At 46.3% G+C, this 19,956-nt stretch overlaps 1 protein-coding gene across 4 annotated transcripts in view; it reads left to right on the top strand.

The window, feature by feature from the left end:
* The window catches only part of CRYZL1 (crystallin zeta like 1), a 32,510-nt gene extending 13,065 nt beyond the window's left edge, over positions 1-19,445 (top strand). For 2 of the 4 annotated variants that reach the window (XM_037040578.1, XM_037040577.1), the window contains 7 exons: positions 2,071-2,115; positions 2,991-3,059; positions 9,187-9,320; positions 10,346-10,457; positions 11,949-12,047; positions 13,753-13,871; positions 18,848-19,445. In XM_037040578.1, coding sequence (XP_036896473.1) covers positions 2,071-2,115; positions 2,991-3,059; positions 9,187-9,320; positions 10,346-10,457; positions 11,949-12,047; positions 13,753-13,871; positions 18,848-19,252 — 983 coding nt within the window. In that variant the 3' untranslated portion in view covers positions 19,253-19,445. Of the gene's footprint in view, positions 1-2,070; positions 2,116-2,990; positions 3,060-9,186; positions 9,321-10,345; positions 10,458-11,948; positions 12,048-13,752; positions 13,872-14,832; positions 14,939-18,049; positions 18,100-18,847 lie in introns of all 4 variants that reach the window. The other 2 variants (XM_037040579.1, XM_037040580.1) reach the window with 2 other exon arrangements.
* The last annotated feature ends 511 nt before the right edge of the window (positions 19,446-19,956 follow it).

The raw sequence follows: 19,956 nt of genomic DNA, 5'->3' as shown, positions 1-19,956 counted from the left end.
AAGTAAGAATTGTAGTAGCCAGAAGATGAGTAACCATTTATTTACTCATTCATCCATATTTAAGGAGCATTTGCCAAGTGCGTGGTATATGAAGACAAACTCCCTGCCCCCAAAGTGGTCACAGTCCAGGAAAGCAGGCCCGTGCCTGGTAGTGGCCTACTGGGGGCGCTCCGAGGACAAGGCCTGCCCAGGGGCCAGGAGCGGAGAGGCTTCTCAGAGTCAGCGGGGAAATGTGGGACCAGTAGGAGGGGACTCACTCAGCCGAGAGCATGTCAGGGGCAAAGGCGCAAAAGCTAGTGAAGAGGTGTGTGTACGAATTCAGCGGAAGGAGGGCATTACAGAGTTTGGTGGCGGAGGTAAGACGTGTGGCACAGAGAAACGTTTTGTCCAGAAAATTCTCCTTGGAACAGAATCGAAGATCATGAACCAAATATTTTAAGAATGATACGAACGCTGATTCCTCTCCCTGCCACCCACAAACAGTGAGACAAGTGGGTAGGCCAGGGCCAGACTGGAGACGAGCCACCTCCGCCCACCAGGGTTTTCGGGGAGGTTGTGGGAGTAGCCACAGGATGGACAGACTGGGGGCAAACCAGGCTGTAGGTAGGAGGACCAGTGGGGCTGGAGACCAATAGCCAAAAGGCGACAGAGTTCGTAACCTAGGCAGCGGTGGCAAAGGTGGAGAAGACGGATGTATGGGAGAAGCATTAAGGAAGTAAAGTCAGCAGGGCTTAGTGATTGAGTGGAACTGGAAAATTAAAGGCAGGTGAGAGCCAGGAGTGACTTACAGGATTCTGGCTAAGGTATGAATTGGTTCCACCAGTTGATAAGGGGAGAGGATGTGATTAGGAGGAAGACGGGAGTTTAGATTTAAGGTGGCTGAGCTCGAGGTCCATCAGTGATGACCCACGGGAGGTGTCTAGGAAGCAGTGTTGTGCGTTTAAGCTCACAGAGTTGTGAGAGACCTGTGCTGGAAGTGTGTGCATTCGAGAGTTGTCAGCGTGTAGGTTGTATTTGAAGCAATGGAGTCAGTGAACTCACCTGGGAGGTAGCAGCAGTGAAGGAGAAACATAGGCATGGCTTGGAGCCACTGTCCCAGGGACGGTCAGGAGGAGCGAGAAGGAAGCCAGGACCAAAGAGTCGGAGTGGTCCCAGGAGGAGGAGGGCCGGTAGCAGGCAGGAAAGGGAAAGGGGCAGTGATCAGCAGGCCCTCCACCGGGGGTGCGGGCTCAGGGGGACCCAGAGCAGCAGCAGGGACGGGAGCACTGGACCAGGAGCGGCAGACGCGGAGGCCCCCATCGGGTAGAGACATGCTGCTGCTGTGCCAGGGGCACCCAGGGGCCCCCAGGTGGCAGGCTTCCGCCTGCCTTCATGGCCTCCACTGTTTGCCCACGAGTCCACCTGGGATCGCGCACCACGCTGGGCAGGCCATGAGGTGAAATGGAGTAACACTAAAATGCTGGACGTCGGGGGCAGTCAGGGTCGGTCGGTGGTGTTCTCCCCTTTCCTCCCGGGACGATCAGAAAAAAAAATTCCAAAGAGTTGACTGGTGGGGGAGGGTTTTTCTCCACATGAGCAGAGAAAAGGTAGCTATCATTTTCATATAGCTTCAAAAAATTTCTTGACACCAGTCTGAATTTATTTCCATAATCCCAAATCAAAGTAAGTTTATATGTGACTTTTACCAGGATTTCCCTTTGAGTGTCTTGAGATTCTGCAACTAAAATAATGATACGAGATAGAGCCACAGGAAGGGGAAGGAGCAGCGTAACCAGGGGCGCTGTGGGGCGGACCGTTTTCCTTCACCCCTTCACCCCTGGCTGAGCAGAAACAGCTTCTCCGTGCTGTCAACGGGTACAAGGCCCAGAGTTTGTAGAAAATTTTGTAGAGGGTCCACATTTGAACCGTGCTATGCCGCAGTCCTTATAGACCATCAAAGTGTCCTACAAGTTCTTGGCCTTTTCTCTGAGTTAGTGACTTTTTATAAACCCATGGATCTTTTTATTTTAATAGTTAAATAAGAATTATATTTAATACCATCGTCATACTAATTATTACTTTACTCTTTAGTTGGAAGTAAGGTATCATTCTTTCAACCAGATGATGAAGTAGTGGGTAAGTTATCTATTTTATTATTGTTTCTTTTCTCCTATACAATTATTAATGTTTGTTGTGACATTGTTCCATACACTTTCCTGATGGTCGGATTTGCTCTCCAAGTGTCTGTTGACAAAGAGAATTGGGAGTTCGGTCTCAGTAGCAGAACACTTAAAATTTATACATATTTATAAGTATAAATATGTATATATTTATACTTATATCCTAGACAGTCACACGAACATATGGAATCTTACCATTTCTTTGTAGAAAGTGCTCATAAGAAGATATTCCTGGAAACGTAGAAAATGTTTACCTTTATGGCAAGCTTCGGGCTGCTAAGAATACATCCACAAGGATGGTTTTCGTTAGCTTCCTAACGATATTGCCTTTGACTCATATATTTGCTTGAAGAATTTTTCTCTGTCTTATCTTTTTCATCTGGCCGAGAGGTCAGTAACACTGTATTGCTCCTGGTGCTTCTTGTACGAGACTGAAAATGCAATCGGTCCAGTTGGGAGACGGTGAGATCTCTCTGGGAGAGCACCGAGGCATCTTCAGGACCAAACTGTGTGGCAGGGGCGACTTTCAGGGGGAGCCTCAGTGCCCACTTGGTCTGAATCAGCCATTGTCTTCGCCGTCCCTCCGAGGCGAAGGAACAGGGGGCAAAGGAGGGACAAAGACAGCACTGGTGGCGTGGTGTCCATGTCAGAAATGGAGTCCCCGCTTCCCATTCATGCTTCTGAAGTCCTGCTCTCCCTACACTGGTCAGCACAGCAAGCTCCCTCAACACCCCGCTGTGCAGAACTCAGACTCCGCCTTACAGCAGCTCATGGTCCTGAACCCACTCAGTTGGGGGTTGTTTCCCTGACGTGTCCTGTTGTGACTTTCAGGAATTCTACCCCTGGACTCTGAAGACCCCGGGCTCTGCGAAGCGGTCCGCGTGCACGAGCACTACTTGGGTAGGTGGTCCCAGAGCTCGGGGAGGCCTCCGACTGCTGGCTGCTCGTGCGACCCCCACTGGCTCTGGCCTCAGTGTCAGAGAACCCACGTGCACAGCACGTAAACACACAGGGTGCAGAGACCTTTTGGTCTCACTTGCAGGCGCCTGGTGAGAGGTTTGAAAAGCAGTTTCTCTCCCTAAAATTATATCCCTAATTAGAATTTTTAAATTTCTTATTCTTGGTTATTAATTGAAATTGGAAAGGTTAATTTAAATTTTTTTAAATTAAAAAATCTAGACAATCCATGTAGAGTCTGAGACAGCAAAGAATCAAGGACACTTGTCTTTGGCTTCTGTCACTAATATCTTCTGACAGGTATTCGGTTTCACTGAAATGTTGTTTTTCAGTTTTTCTTACAGTGATTTACTTGATTATTTAAATCAAAACCAATACAAACACACACACACACACGTAATGAAGCCATAGTGAACAGGTGCCGCACCTCCGTAGTAGTCAGGGGAAAGCACATTAAAGTCACTTAGAAATGTCACTCTGTGTCCAAAGGTAGACACATGTATAACGTCTGACCATTGCAAGGGTCGGCAAGGATGTGGACCCACCGGACTTTCCATGTGCCAAGAGTGTAAATTGGTGCAAATGCATTAGAAAATAATGGTGCCTTGTCCAACAAAGGTAATGACACATATCCAGACCTTCTAATCCTACTGGTAGTTTTGTATCTCACAGAAACGTGATGTGCAGCCCCAGACATGCACAGGAGTTCATAATAGCTTAGTTGGTAATTGTGGACTAAACCTGGAAACAGCCCAAATGTTTCTCACCAGGAAAATGGATAACTAAAGACATTCCCAGGTAGCGATTCAATTCAGCAGGGAAAATGCATCAGTAACAGAAGTGTAGAGATGGATGAATCTCACAAACTCAGGGTAGGCCAAAGTAGGTTTATAGTTCATATGAAAAATAGTACAATAATTAACAAATAATAATACAAGAACAAATTCAGTATTTGCATACTCACAACTGTAAACCTAGTTTCGCCCCACCCTGTATTGAATGACGAAAGCAAGAATACAAACAGTGTGACACCATTTATTTCAATAAAGTTCAAACAGATAACAAAGTTAAGTACAGCTTCTTTAAGGATGTAAAGAGAACGTAAGAATGAAAAGTCATGGGAGGTCCCCTCTGTGGATGCAGGCGGGGGACGTGGCCAGAGCAGAGCCTCAGCTCACAGTGGCCTGCCAACTACCTGTCTCCTTCTGGTACTGGGTTTCACAGGAATCTGCACCTTATCTAGAGGCTGACGGATACTATTTTGTGCTCTTGAACTCTTACATCAAAACTTTTCCAAAATTTTTTCGTAAATGATGTGACCCTTAATAAGACCTTGGGGGGACAGAAGGCCAGTTTGTTTAGATTTGGATTTTGGACCATTAAAAATAATAAATTTATACATTTGAGTCCATACGAACTTGAATGAGGTTGCAAATCGTTGGCATTTCATTTCTGAAATTTTATAAATTGTAACTAATTTATATTTAAGTCAATAATATTTACTAGATCATTTACTATAAAATTTCCAAGTAATACTATAATGTTTTATTAAAAATTAATTTCAAAATGTAGTTTTCCAAAAATCTGAGGCCTGTGCTTGCTTATATGTATTTTAAGACTAGATTTGGAACAAGTGTGTGTCTTCCTTTAAAAGGTAAAGATCGGGGCTGGCTGGTGTGGCTCAGTGGATTGAGTGCCACCCTGTGAACCAAAGGGTCACCAGTTCAAGTCCCAGTCAGGGCACATGTCTGAACTGCGGGCCAGGTCCCCAGTAGGGGGCGCATGAAAGGCAACCACATGTCGGTGTTTCTCTCCCTCTCTCCCTCCCTTCCTCTCTCTAGAAATAAATAAATAAAATCTTTAAAAAAAAAGAAAGATAAAGCTCAGCCTTTGATACCATGCAGTAAGTCGCTACTCCCTTGCTGTTTTAAAATTATTCCTCAATTTGAAAATTGAGGGCCAACTCTGGACCCTTTATGGGAAATTGCACAACTTCTTTTTTCCCCTCACCTGAGGATATTTTTTCGTTGCTTTTAGAAAGAAAGGGAGGGGAGACAAATGTCAGTGTGAGAGATCAGTTGCTTCCCATATGTACCCAGACCGGGGATTAAACCCGCAACTGAGGTAATGTGCCCTGACCAGGAGTCAAACCCGCAACCTCTCAGTTACAGGGTGACACTCCAACCACCTGAGCCACACCAGCCAGGGCAAACTGTACAGTTTTGACCCCAGAATTTCTTTTTTTTTTAAGATTTTATTTATTTATCTTTAGAAGGAAAGGGAAGGAGAAAGGGAGAGAAACATCAATGTATGATTGCCTCTCATACATCCCCTGCTGGGAGCTGGCTTGCAACCCAGGAATGTGCCCTGACCGGGAATTGAACCGCCATCCTCTGCTTCGCAGGCCCGTGCTCAATCCACTGAGCTACACCAGCCAGAGCAGACCCCAGAATTTCTTTGGGCCCTTGTTGCCCTGTTATTTTGAGAAACTTGTGAAAATATGGAGTCAACTAAAACCTGCAGTTTGGATTCCTGGGCTCAAATTGGGGCTAAGTCCCCTAAATTGAATTGTTACAGAAGGTTATGTATTAAAAAGACAAACACAAAAGGCCCATTTCTGTAGGCACTGCTGAGCACTGGAATAATTATGGAACGGGCCAGAGGAGACATGCAAATGAGAAAATCAAAAGTTTCCTAGCTCTAAACTGAAGCTGAGATAAGCAAACTGCACAAATGGCTTTTGTTTTCCAACAAATCAAGGTGACGGTAGTCCAAAATTACACCGACACATATAGGGAACGTAATTCCAGATATCACTTGACAAAGAAGATACAGTAAAATGTTCCTTTAAAAGAAGTACTTTAAGAATGACTAGTAATTGTGTGTGACCGCTGGGCAAGACCCTGGGTGCAGTTACCGTGTTTGTGAGCCAGGCCGCCAGGCAGGCGAGCTCTAAGCTCTGTTGCAGCTCTGACATTTTTTGAAAAGGAAGCAAGTTCAGCTTGTTCCCCGAGGATCTGCGGGGGTAATCTCTCATATACCAGCCTCTGTTTTAGTTCCTGTTAGTTCGTTGATGATTCCTTTAATGAAGGCTCAGCAGCACTCAGTCACCTTCCGAGAAGCCTGTTGTTTCACCAAACAAGAACTGAGTTTCAGGCAACCCCCCAAACTGTCCTACTGATCCTGTTAGAGAGCAGTAAGGGTAGAATGAAGAAGCTGAGTGATTCTTCCAGCTCCTTTATGCTTTCAGTTCTAAAGCTATTCTGTCAAACATAAAAGTAATTCTTTTTCATTCGAAATTTGACATCCATTTGCAGCACTGTTCCTTTGGACCTAAAGTGGAAAGAATTGAAATGATCTTTCTTGGGTTCTGATTCACTGTTGTTATCGATCCATACATGGCTCTCTATTTATACTTATTATTCTTATCTTATATTTTTGTGTTATTATAAAAACATATAATTCATCAGTTTTTATAACATAATAAACACTTGCAGACCACGTAACATAAAAGCATGGATCTTGGCATTAAACCACATGTAACAATGCAATTTCATAACCTTTGTGATCTTAAATGTAGTGGGGTTTTTTGTGTGTTTTTTTAAAGATTTTATTTATCAATTTTTTTCTAGAGAAAGGAGAAGTGAGGGACAAAGAGAGGGAAAGAAACATAGTGTGTGGTTGCCTCTCATGCATCCCCAACCAGGGACCTAGTTTGCAACCCAGACATGTGCCCTGACTGGGAATTGAACCAGTGATCCCTCAGTTTGCAGGCCGGCACTCAGTCCGCTGAGCCACACCAGCCAGGGCTTAAATGTAGTTTCATTAGTGTTAGCATTTTTTAAGCACCACCTGTTAGATTTTTTTAATAAAAATATATGTGGTCACAACTCTGGTAATGGGACACGATCTCCAAAAATTCCATGTAAGTAAGTTGTATATAAATTGAGCATATACTCTTGGGGAAGATGTGCTTTAGAGTCACACACTCAAACTAATTAGCTACATGTCCTCAGACAAATTAATTACAGTCATGCACCACTTAACGGTGGGATGCTTTCTGAGAAACGAGTCGTCAGGCGAGTTCGCTGTCATGTGAACTTCGTGGAAGCTCTTACACAAACCGGGATGGCAGAGCCTGCTACCCGCCTGGGCCCTCCTGCTGCCCCCGAGCATCCGTAGCAGCGCTGTATGGAACCCCCAAAGCCCGTGACTGTACAGAACACCACGAGAGCAGATCAGGCAGGAGAGCTTACGATGCAGGCCAGGGGCACAGTGAACATGCCGTGTGCGCCGCCCCTGCAGGTGCGGCTCAGCGTACTGCTCGCAGCACATCTGTTGCATAAGTAGGAAGAGTCCACTCTGAAATAACAATAAAAATGTAGCAAATCCACAAACCAGGAGCAGAGCCGTTTATCTCCAGTGTCTAGCATGCTGTCCTGCACATAACTGCATGTGCTGGCCATGCAGGAGATTCGTTCGTACCAGCCTCACCGCAAACACAGGAGTCTCGGGTGTTGGGAGATGTTGGGATGGCTCCGCGGTCACGGGGTGATGGGAAGTTTCCAACTCTGTCATAATATTATGGGGTTATAAGTGACCCGCCATCACCTGTGTGAGGTAGTCAGTGACTGTCCTGCTCAATGTTTTGCTGTTACTGCCCTGCTCATCTGTTTTAAGGGCTTCAACTTGTATGCTTGGATGCTCCCCTTCCCCACTAGATGGCACTAGGTGGTTGGTAAAAGCCGGGCTCGCTTGTGCTTCACCACCTGAGTCTATTGCCATTAGAGGAAAATATTTGAAAGAGCTCGTAAAGACTGTGAAAAGTGTTGTAGAACCGACTCTAAGTTAAGTCAGCAGGGGTTTCTTGTGCTGTGAAAAGACCACACTCAGTGTCCGACATAGAAACGAAACAAAAGTTAAGTCATTAAACATAAGAGCGTGATGGTCAGGTAGAGACCCCTTTAGGCTGTAGGAGGATTTGTACTCGGTCCCAAGGGCAGGGGGAGGCACCCGCGACGGAGGCAGAGGAGTGTGAGGATGCTGTTTGTGTTTTTAAGAGATCATTCTGATACTTCTCTGTTTTTCAAAGACACTGTCTAAAAGATTAAAAAGAAAAACCAGAAAGTTGAAAATAATTATAGCACATAAACAAGCACATAATTCCCTTAGAATACGTAAAAAATTCCTATACTCAATAAGAAAACACAATAGAAAAAATGGATAAAACGCTGGAACAGTCGCCTCACTAAAGGAATTCCAGGTGGCCAGGAAACAGAGAGGTGCTCGACTCCATCAGCAGTGAGGGAGAAGCAAGTTAAAATCACAGTAGGGAGCCACCCTGCACCACTCGGTTGGCAAGAATGTGTAACAATACCAGGATTGACGAGGGTGCCGAAAGCAACGAGAGCTCATGCACCGCTGGTGGGGACAGAGTTCCCACAGGCCCTTTGGGCACGTCCAGTGAAGTGGGCGGTGATGCCTGGGACCTGAGGCTCCACTCTAAGTAAATATCCTAGAGAAAACGTGTGTGCCGTGTAACACTGTTTTCTACAAGAAGCACTGTGTGTACTGCCCACAACTGGAAACCACACAGACGTCCCTCGACTGGGTAACGGCAACCGTAGGCAGGTGTCTTCACTTAGTGGAATGCCACAAAGAAGGGTGTCTCAAAAACAATGTAGAGCACAGAAAGACACAAAAGAATGAATATAGGTGTGATTCCATTTAGGTAAAGTTAAACAACAGGCAAAACTGAATTATATTGTTTAGGGATGAAGGCTTGAGTACTAAACTATGGGGGCAAATGAGAAGTTACAATGGTGGCGACCTGTGATGTCAATTACAACTCAATTTGTAAAAAGAGGATGGTGGTGACCTCCAGGGAGAGACAAGCTTGTTGGGGTGAGTGGGCTGTGCATGGGCAAGAATGAAGGCAGGGAACCCTATACCAAGAGTAGCGGCGGGGACCAGGTCCCGGAGAGGGCAGGGCTGGGGGGTGGGGTGGACAGATCCAGGAGGCAAGGCCAGCAGGACTCACTAACAGATGGTTTCCTGTTCTCTGTGACAGTTCACAAGCCAGAAAAAGTCTCGTGGACAGAAGCCGCCGGAACCATCCGGGACGGAGTGCGAGCCTACACAGCTCTGCACTATCTGTCTCCTCTCTCTGCGGGAAAGGCGGTGCTGATCATGGACGGAGCGAGTGTGGGTACTGGCGGTTCTGTTCAGGAACAGAGCAAAGCGCTGTAAACTTGAGGAACGGGCGTCCACGTACTAATGAAAGTTTTTTGCCAGTAGCTTATTCTCTGATTTTTTTTTTTTTTTTACCAAACTTCTCTTTTGTTGAAACAAGCAGCTCTTATCAATGAGAGTAGTTAGACTCAGTGTGTTTAGCCTCTTCTCGCTTGGAGCCTGCCAGTGCATGAGAAAAGCACTGTCGCCATGCCCACGGCACAAAGCCCGCGACAGCTCCTGAAGGCGTTGAAGCCGTCCCCCAGCACTCCCGCCAGTGCCTCGCCCACTGATGTGCATGTGGTGTGGCACTTGTAGGTGGACTGCACAACATCGCGGGTGTGCTCATTTGAACATTTTACAGGTATTATCAAAATAAATTGACGCTAAGGGCAAACAGATAGAAATATAGCCTAAAAATGTTAAAAGAACCTGGAGCGAATTTATGGTTTAATTTCTATGTGGCTGTTGATGAAAATGCTATCCTTGAAAGAAGGCAGAACTGCCTTGAGCAGGGGGTTCAGCCTGATGTGCGACCCCAGGCCGTGCCTCCCTGAGCTCTGCCCGCCGCCGCTCGGGGAAGCACGGGGCTTCCCAAGTGCCTCGGTCAGCCAGGCAGGGTAGCTGGGCAAGCACACGCGTTGCACAGTGAGCTGAGGTCGCGGTGGCAACGACGCCCTGCCAGGACCTCGTTGGACCCACACAGGACCGTTGTTCTCGCTTCAGGGCCGTGTCTGTGAGCGCAGCCCGCATCCTTGCAGTCACGTGCCCGTCCTGCTCAGTCCAACAGGGCGAGGGCAAGCGGCACCCCTTCACAGGAGGGGTCAGGCAAGCGTTCATCCTGTGGAACGTCGCCATGCTTTTCCCCTTATGTCAGGTAACATTAAAAAATGCAGTGAAGACCACCGAGGTATCACACTGCACTGAACCACCTGCGTGGTAAGGTAGGCGTGGCCTCTGCCCTCCGTCTGTAACCCTGCCCTGTTTCCTCCACACAGACGCTCGGTACCATCGCCATTCAGCTGGCGCTCCACCGCGGAGCCCGAGTGATCTCGACAGCGGGCAGCCCGGAGGACAAGCAGCACCTGGAGAGACTGCGGCCTCCCATAGGTGGGCAGTGGCGCCCCACGCAGACTTGAGAAGAGCGTTTGGAAAGTGTGGCGCCTTAAGAACTGTGCTTATAAAACAAAGCACAAAATCCCAAATGAGAGTCACTTTTAAAATGCACTTAGCATCTATGCTAAGTTTACTTAAATGATAGTTTTAATTTTTTGTTTTTTAAACATGCATCTTTCAATGTTGTTTTCTTCTTTGCCCCACGGTTACCAACTTAGGCAAGTGTGAATCAGGTGCACTAGAAAAACCTGGTGCTGCTTTAGTTTTCCTCGGTGTATCGAAACAGTTTGCCTCACCTTGTGTGTGGCTCACCCCGTGATCTGCCTGTAAAGTAGCCTGGTCCCTGCAATGCGGTGGGAAGGGAGCTGAGGCCCCTCCACAGAAACCCGGCTCAGATCCCGTCTCTGCTGCATGGGATGTGGCGGAGGCGCGGGAGCCTTTGAGAAGATTGACTGTATCTGGACAGCAAGGAGCGGGGAAAAAAAATAGGTTGAAAAGGAAAGGAGAAAGCTAGGAGTGGAATGGAACAGAGTGGAGCTACAGAATTAACACTGAGTCTAACCGATGAAAAGAGGGTGAGCAGAGGGTCACGCACAGGCGGGCGGGCAGCAGCTAAGCAGTGTCTGTGAGGCGTTAATGTGGACAGTGTCACTGCAAGTCCTTAACCCTGCGAGGAACGGGAGCAGCCTCGGAGCCCGTAGCCAGTTCGCCCGAGACGTGCATCTAGAGAAGTGCTGGCGCCGGCCTTGACCCTGGGCCTGTCTGGCATTACAGCTCCTATTGTGTCCATCATTACGCTAATGGCAGAAATAACCAAGAAATGGGAGGAAGGTTAAGGCAGGGGCTAGAGAAGGAGGAAAACGGGGAAAAAAAAGATTAAAAATAGGGAAAAAACATGGTGTTATTAAATGTAACTTCATTTGCCAGTTTCAATTCTGAGTTTAATCCTGTCATTGCCTCGTTCTATTAATATAATATTTTAACCAATTAAAATTAGTTTAATTTCCACTCAGTGTACTAAAAACAATTTTTAAAGTGCTTTTTTCCTTCTCTGTTTTGGAGAACAGCTAGGGGAGGTTGGCGGGGGGGTTCTATGACTGAGAAAGGACAGAACAGCCTCAAATGGAGAAATACTGGTCCTTGTGTCAGTCTCTGAGCTACGCCTGTGGTTCAGACTCTCGGCTCTGGCAGTGCAGCCGGAGCCACAGAGAGCAGGCTTCTGGGTGAGCAGACTGGCCTCGGGACACATTGTCCACAGGATGCCCGTGTTTTCTTTTATGGAGTCTAGTTTCAATACTGGTCCCTTCGTTTACATTGACCCTTACCAACACTGGGTTAGACGAAAACAAGTATAATTTGGATTCAGTAATTGTTTGAACCACTTAATTCATTTCAGAAAACAGATGGTTGCTTTCCCTTTTCCTCTGATTTGTCTGTGCTGACCGTGTACGGAGCAGCAGTTGTCTGACTTGCTGTCCTTCACAGCCCGAGTGGTCGATGTGTCGCACGGGAACACCCGCATGGCTGAGAGCTGCTTAGAAGAAACAGGGGGCCTGGGGGTTGACATTGTCCTAGATGCCGGAGGTAGGCACTTGACCAGATCAGTAGTTTGTGTGATGTTGGTGTTATGATGGAATCTTAGAAAAAAATGTAAATCGTATCTGTGTGTGTGTATGTGTCTGGGGTTGTGTGTGTGAATATATATATATATGGGTGGACAAAAGTAGGTTTATAGAAGAAAATAACATAAGTAATACGGTAATTAGCCCTGGCTGGTGTAGCTCAGTGGATTGAGCGCGGGCCTGCGAACCACACGATCGCGGTTCAATTCCCAGTCAGGGCACATGCTTGGGTTGCAGGCCAGTTCCCAGCAGGGGATTTAGGAGAAGCAACCATACATTGATGTTTCTCTTCCTCTCTCCTTCCCTTCCTCTCTAAAGATAAATAAATAAAATATTAAAAAAAATAATACGGTAATTAGTAAAGAAACAATAATATAAAAATAAACTATGTGTTTTGAATATTCACAACTGTAAACCTACTTTGCCCACCCCTGTATATGTCCAGGAAATAATTTTTAACATATTTACTAAGTTGATGTTATTCATGTTTAGTTTTTTTTACTTTTATATTTATGTTGGCACTTCTTCATTTTATTCTCTTTGTAAACTCTGTCTGGAATGGAAGACACGCTCACCCTTTAAAATACAGGCATTAGGGCACAAGGGTCCCTACAGGAGTCTACGGGCAAGCTCTCCTCCACGGCTCCCACATGAACCAGTCACTCACGGCTCAGCCAGGTTCTTCCTCAGTCAGTTTTGCTGTGTACAGCCCTCCACTGGACAGTGGACTCCTGCAGTCTCCAGTGGAAAACACACGGATTCCTGTTCAGTTTGCCCCTCCGTGGAGCCCGGGAGTCTAGCAGATGTCTGTGTAACACCCGAGTTGTACACACGTGCCATCTCACCTCAGGGACAGTGTCCCAGGCCTGCAAAGGTCTGCATTTCCTTAGAGCTCGCCCTCCACGCTGGGGGTCCCAGGTGACGGCAGCTACACATGCCCGTCGCACGGATTTCTTTTTTTCCCGAAACCAGTGTTTCGGGATCTGAAATTAACCCACAGACCTGTGCCCCATTAACTTTTCAAGGGGACATTTCAATAATTATGTCAAAGTATTACTCTCCCAAGTCTATGAGTTCCTTAATCAGAAGTCAGCTTTTCCCAAAGTGTTAAGCAACTGATGTTAAGGTTAAAAGTATCAGACTTAACTATATGTTGTGTTACCTTGACTGGTTGTCAAGTGAAAACAGACTTTTTTCTCTTCAGTTATTTCACTTATAATTAAATCTAGAATATACTTTATGACCGGTCTTAATGCAAAAAGTGCAGCTTAAGGTATCTGAATACATTGGGTTGACAGACACCGTAAACTACTTTTTCTAAGGAAAATGCTCTCTTCCCTACATTAAAAAGAGCCCTGGGTGGGTGGCTTAGTTGGTTGGAGCACCATCCCATACACAAAAGGTTGTGGGTTCAATTCCCGGTCAGGGCACAAGCCTGGGTTGCAGGTCTGGTCCCCAGTCAGGGTGCATACAGAAGGCACCCAATCGGCATGTCTTTCTCATATCATTGTTTCTCTCTCTCTCCCCCCCCATACTCCCTCATCTCTAAAATCAATAAATATGTCCTCAAGTAAGGATTTTAAAAAGTAAAGAGAACTTGTTTGAAGAATTTTCATCAGATGACTAAAATGTCTATCTCTTCTGTTTTAAAATGATTCCCTTGTAAGTGAGATTATATAGTGAAGATGATGAACCCGCCGGGAAGTTACATCTGCCACATAAACATGACATCCTCACCCTGCTCGGTGTTGGAGGCCACTGGGTGACGACCGAAGAGAACCTGCAGGTATTAACGGAAACAGCGAAGCATCACTTTACCACCAAAAGGATACAGTCAACACAGAATGATGCCTAAGTCTTTTGAAGGAAGATGTGGCTAAATTAGCGTAAATTGTGAATTATACCCCATTCTTAATGTAGTTTTTTTTAACTTCAGTACATGTTGGCCAAAATGTTGAAAGAGTGCCTGGTAGAGGGGTTCATTTAACTTTTATTTGGTGGTTTGGATGTAGTGACTTCTGAATTTAATCATATTTCAAATAGGATTTTTGTCTTAGTAACAAATATTGACATGCACCTAACAAAATATTTCTGTATAAAATCATCACATTTTCTTTCTTTTTTAATTATTTATTTTTAGGGAAGGGGAGGGAGAGAAACATCAATGTGTGGTTTGTCAGCACCCCCATCGGGGACCTGGCCTGCAGCCCAGGCATGTGCCATGACTGGGACTCAAACTAGCGACCCTTTGGTTCATAGGCCAGCGCTCGATCCACTGAGCCACACCAGCCAGGGCTCATCACAATTTCTTAATTATTCAAATTGGAATATACTATATATGTGTCTATACAGACCGTCTCCCAAAACTACATTTCCTAACACAGTTGAAACTAAATGTTTTATCATGGTTGCTATGCCAACACCCTAATTCTCACACACCAGTCTTCACGATTTTCCAGTATCCTTGTGAAAATGACTGGTGCACAGCGGAATCACTCTCTGGTGTGCACACACATGCACAGTGTGCACATGCACACTACCACTCCAGCATCAGGATTCTGGTGTGGCCTTGCATCTGACCTTGCTAATTCATCATTTTGGACAATGAAATGCAAAAGAAACCATGGTTTCCATATTGGTATTGATGTTTGTGTACTGATTGTTTGTGACTTGGGCATCATTTGACTAGTATAGAAGTCTTTCTCTGTCAAACTTGGCCTTGACCAGTCTTTGTGCTTCTGTCCAAGTTGGACCCTCCGGACTGCCATTGCCTTTTCCTCAAGGGAGCAACGGTGGCTTTCCTGAATGACGACGTGTGGAACCTGTCAAATGTACAACAAGGAAAATATCTTTATATCCTTTTTTTCTATTGACTTGAGTGTCTGGCTTGAAATTTACCTGGACTCTTACCAATACATTCTTTTTAAGATTTTATTTATTTATTCATTTTAGAGGGGAAGGAAGGGAGTGAGGGAGAGAAACATCGATGTATGGTTCCCTCTTACGCATCCCCTACTGGGGACGTGATCTTCAACGCAGTCATGTGCCCCGAGTGGGAATCGAACTGGCAACCCTTTGGTTTGCAGTCCTGAATAAATTCTTTAATAATGATAATAATAAATAATAGCAGCTATCATGGATCATGCCAAACAATGCTCCAGGTGCTCTGTAGGTGGTAATTTACTCAAACATTAAAACTGCCCTGTGAGGTGGGTGCAGCTCTGACCATCCGTGTTGCACAGGTGGAGGAACTGATGCGCAGAAAGGTGCACGCATGCCCAGGGTCACAGGAGCAAGTGGCAGGATAGGCATCTCCCCCAGGCAGTCCCGCTGGATTCTGGACAGGAGGTAGACCCTAAGTTACGTGGAACATCTTGTTCCGTTTTTGACCTGGCATTACAGAAACTCTATGCTACCTCAAGCAGCTGCATCCTTCGCTCCTGTGAAGATGGCCATTAAGCAAAACCTTCCTGAATATGCATCCCAGTTAAGGAGATTGTGACGCGCCTTTAAGGTTATCAGTGTTAGGAATTCTTCATCAGATGAAGATGAGTTTGATTTTTTAATTTATTTTGTTTACGATTTTATTCATCTAGACAGAGAGAAAGGGAAGGAGAAAGAGAGGCAGAGAAACATGTGTAAGATTAATAGGTTGCCTCTCACACAGCCCCTACTGGGGACCTGGCGGCAACCCAAGCATGTGCCCTGACCAGGAATCAAACCTGCATCCTTCCAGTTGACAGGCCAGCACTCAATCCACTGAGCCACACCAGCTAAAGCAAGTTCAATTTTTTTTTAATTGGAAGTTACTCAGTTAGAAATCTGGTCAAGGCGCCAAAACATTCTAGTTTTGGTAAAAGTAATGAAAAGTTTTCTTGAGAATATGAAAGCAGTTCCAAAAGAAAGGTCCAAACCTCTTTAGGGCAAGGTCAACTTACAAATAACCCTTTATTTCTAAGAAGATGGTCCTAAGGCCAGATGCACTTGGTAAAATCATTAACAAATTGGCCCTGGCTGGTGTACTGGTTCAATCCCCAGGCAGGACACATGTCTGGGTTTCAGGCCAGGTCCCCAGTACGAGGCACATGAGAGGCAACCACATGTTGATGTTTCCCTCTCTTTCCCTTTCCTTCTCTCTAAAAGTATTTACTTTTAAATAAATAAAGAGATATAAATAAATAGATATATTAATAAATAAATAAATTTATTTATTATTTTATTAAATAATAAATTTTATTTATTAAATAAAATTATTTAATAAATTAAATAATTTTAATCTTTTTAAAATTTTGGATAAAAAACAAGTTCTCGTAACTTAATACACGGTACTTGTGCCTGAAGAAAGAGCCGTGAGTGTCCTCCACTGAGCCCCCTGCTCTCCTCTCACTAAGTGTGTGCTTCCATGAGTGGTGTGTGCGCAGGGCGGCCTCCTCCAGGAGCAATGGCAGAGGTCGCAGAGTCTTCAGTTAGGGTTTCCTTAGTGCACTGGCCATGCTGGCTTTCAAAGAGGGTGATTCAAAACCCCCAAATCCCCTAAATGTAGGGAGGATATGAGATTAAAGTATTTCTGATTAAATATTTTCTTATTAGATTTAGAAAATAAGCTTAATTTTTAACTTTCTAGCAGAGGTTACTGTCTGAATTTGAATTTAAAGCAAAAAGGCCCAATAACATTATAATCAAGAATACCATGATGTATTAAGAGAGCACTGTTCATTAAAAGTAACAGCATGTTGCCCTGGCTGGGTGGCTCAGTTGTTTGGAGCATCATCCCATATACCAAAAGGCTGTGGGTTCAATTGCTGGTCAGGGCACATGCCTGGGTTGTGGGTTTGATCCCCACTGGGTCGATGTTTTTCTCTCCCCCGCCCCTTCCTCTCTGACTAGGATTAAGGAGTGTATGCTCAGGTGAGGATTAAAGAAAGAAAAGCCATAGCGCGTTTTCAGTCTCACGTGTCAGAAAACAGGCTGGCTGCTTTGCCTGCTACTTAATTCCCTGAACTACTCCTTCCCCACCAAAGCTGATTCTAATGTATTTAACAATCCTATGGGCCACGTTGAAACATGACACGTTTAAATGAAATGAGGTTAAGTTTGCAAAAATCGGAAATATACACAACACACGTGTACTGTCTCACACATACTGATGGCAATTTCATTAACAGAAGTGGAAAGAGAATTTATATTATGAATAAGTGAATCAATATTCTTTAGGTCCTTTTAAAAACATTTTAAAAGTGTCTTATGTTCCTCCTTTCTAGTTTACATTTTCTCCAGTCCTGACTCAGACTTCAGTCCTCACCCGAGCAAGCCCCCTCCATGCATTCCCACATGGGCCACCAGCTGCTAGTGCCTGACCCCAAGAGCTCCTTCCACCTGTGTGGTCCTGCGGAAACAGTTCTCCAGTACTAGCAGTGACCTGCCCTCTCAATTCTAATATCAGAATTTCAATTAAATGACTAGGTTCCTTAAAACTTTCTGGTGGTCTAACTCTTAGTGACATATATCACAGCCATAATTTATTAACTTTCCTGCACACAAATTCTGAGTCTGTAGCCATTTAGTAAGTAGACCTGCATCCAAAGTAAGAAATGTAAGCGCTAAAATTGTGTGACTAAAAGTGGCACGGGTGATGCTGAGGTGAAGCGACCCCGGCCCACGTCCCCCGTCCCACGGCCGCATCCCTGGGAGCGCGCCCGGCCTTCCTCAACACAGGCCCCGGCCTCGCCTCGCACCCCGTTCCCGGGAGTTCTGCCTCTGCTGTGTCATGACCGCCACTCGCACAGCGGTTCCCCATTTCCCTTCTTTAGAGATAAACTTGACAGCTTAGAGTTTCTGTAACTTACATTTTTAACTTTTGAGAGTGCTAAACTTAATGGAAAAAAAAGTGGCCTGCCCAGCATCTCCTGCTGCTTGGTTTTTATTTAATTATATTTTACATCACTACCTTAACAATCCTTCTAGCTACGTATTTTAAAAGATGTCATGGAGAAGTTATCAACTGGTGTGTTTAGGTATGCTGAGTTCCCCAACCATTGTTTTTATTTTTCTATACTCAAGAAGATAGGCTGGCCTTTCTATTTCCGTGTCACCTTTCACAGCACACCTATTGCCTCCATATTTTATTGTTTTGTTTAAATAGCTGCTCCTTAGTATTCTCAGTTTACGTTGTGATACACAGCAGCCAGTGTTCTCTGAGGCGGGAGTGGCAACTGTGCTGCCCCCCCTCGGGTCATTCTGCCCCTCCTTGCCCTGCCCGGCAACTGGAGGCCGCCCGCCGCGGGCGAAGGGGGCGCAGTGCCACGCTTGGCTCCGTTATCAGAGAAGAGGGAGTGGGTCAAGCAGGTGTTTTCCCCCCTCAAAATTTAACTGTTTTTTCAGTTTTTAATTTAATTATTGTTCAAGTACAGGTTTCTTATAGTCCCAGAAAATTTAACTATTTTTAACAGCAGACATACTAATGGACATGTTTGTACTGTTTAAAGTAAAATCGTTGGCTACAGCTGGTGTGGCTCAGCGGCTTGTACGGCGGCCTGAGACCCGACGGTCGCCCGTCCGATTCCCAGTCGGGGCGCGCGCCCGGGTGGGGGCCAGGCCCCCAGCAGGGGGCGCGAGGGAGGCAACCGCGCTGATGTTTCCCTCCCTCCCTCCCTCCCTCCCCCTCTCTAAAAATAAGTAAATAAATATTTTAAAAAACAAACCATTGACGTATACCTACGATCCTCTGTGCTCTACTCATCGGATAATTTCATTCTCCCTCAGGCCGCGTTTGGAGGAACCCATTCCACTACACGAGGCGAAAGTTTCCATGGAAGTTGTTCAGAAAAATCAAGGAAGAAAAAAGCAAGTCGTTCGATTTTAATTTTGTTCTTTCCCAGACCTCAATTAGATAAACCCATTCCAGCATTTGAAGCCAGTTTGCTTGGAAATTGTTCAGAAAAGTCAAGGAAGATCAAAGCAAGTGTTCCGTTTTTAGACGTTTTCCTATTGGCTGAGGCAAGATGCTGTTATTTCAGATATTTCCAAAGATATTTCGAAAATTCCTGGACAGACGGCCAAGACCAGCCCCCGAGTATCCGCTGGGCGCAGGGGCAGACACGAGGCCCCGCGGCCGGCCCTCCGTCCTGCGTCCACCGCGGCGGCGCCGAGCTCCCGCTCGTCCGTTAAGGAGCGTCCCGTTCGCGCCGTCCTCGAGTTCCCTTTAGGGGTGTCCCACCCCTGCCCTGAGGGGAATATCTGGAAGCATCTTTCATTCCTGCTTTTATGTATTTGTCTCCGTTACAAAACTTTCCGTGAAGAAAGCCCTCCGCAAACGCCGCGCGTCCCCACTGATAAAGCTGTTAGTCTTCGCTGTGTCGCAGTCACCTGTGTCAGCTCCGTTCTCAACACCTTCCTTCCTCGGCCAGCCGGCGCCACTTAACCGTACATGTGCAAGGCTCGAAGGCTCTAGCGCACAGACACTCGAGGTGTTCAGATGTTCCTTCACTTGCGGGCTTCCTCAGGAGCCCACGGGGGCGTGGCGGCGCCGGGCGGGGGCCGCGCGCTGCGCGCGGGGGCGCTGCGGTGCGGTTCCGGTGGCGTCTGGCTGGGGCTGTTAGTTGGCCAGCAGGCCCCGCTAGTTCCGGTCGCCTCTGCCCTCTGACGTTTCCTTTTCAACCGCGCGCCGTGCACGGCCCGTCGCACCCTTACAGAGGAGTGCAGACCCGCACCCCGGCCCGCGGCATCCTGGCTACTCAGCACCAGGGACCGACCACGGCCGAGGTGCCGTTAGCAGCAGCAGGGTGCTGTCGCGGCCCGCTCGGCCCCGGAGCAGCCCACGCCGCGCACGCGCGGGCGGGGGGGGGGCGGGGAAGGGCCTGGCAGGCGGCCTG

The sequence above is a fragment of the Sturnira hondurensis genome, unplaced genomic scaffold, assembly GCF_014824575.4.
Source record: "Sturnira hondurensis isolate 20B ecotype Veracruz unplaced genomic scaffold, ASM1482457v3 Scaffold0002640, whole genome shotgun sequence".
Taxonomy (NCBI): domain Eukaryota; kingdom Metazoa; phylum Chordata; class Mammalia; order Chiroptera; family Phyllostomidae; genus Sturnira; species Sturnira hondurensis.
This window is presented reverse-complemented; position numbering and strand designations above follow the sequence as displayed.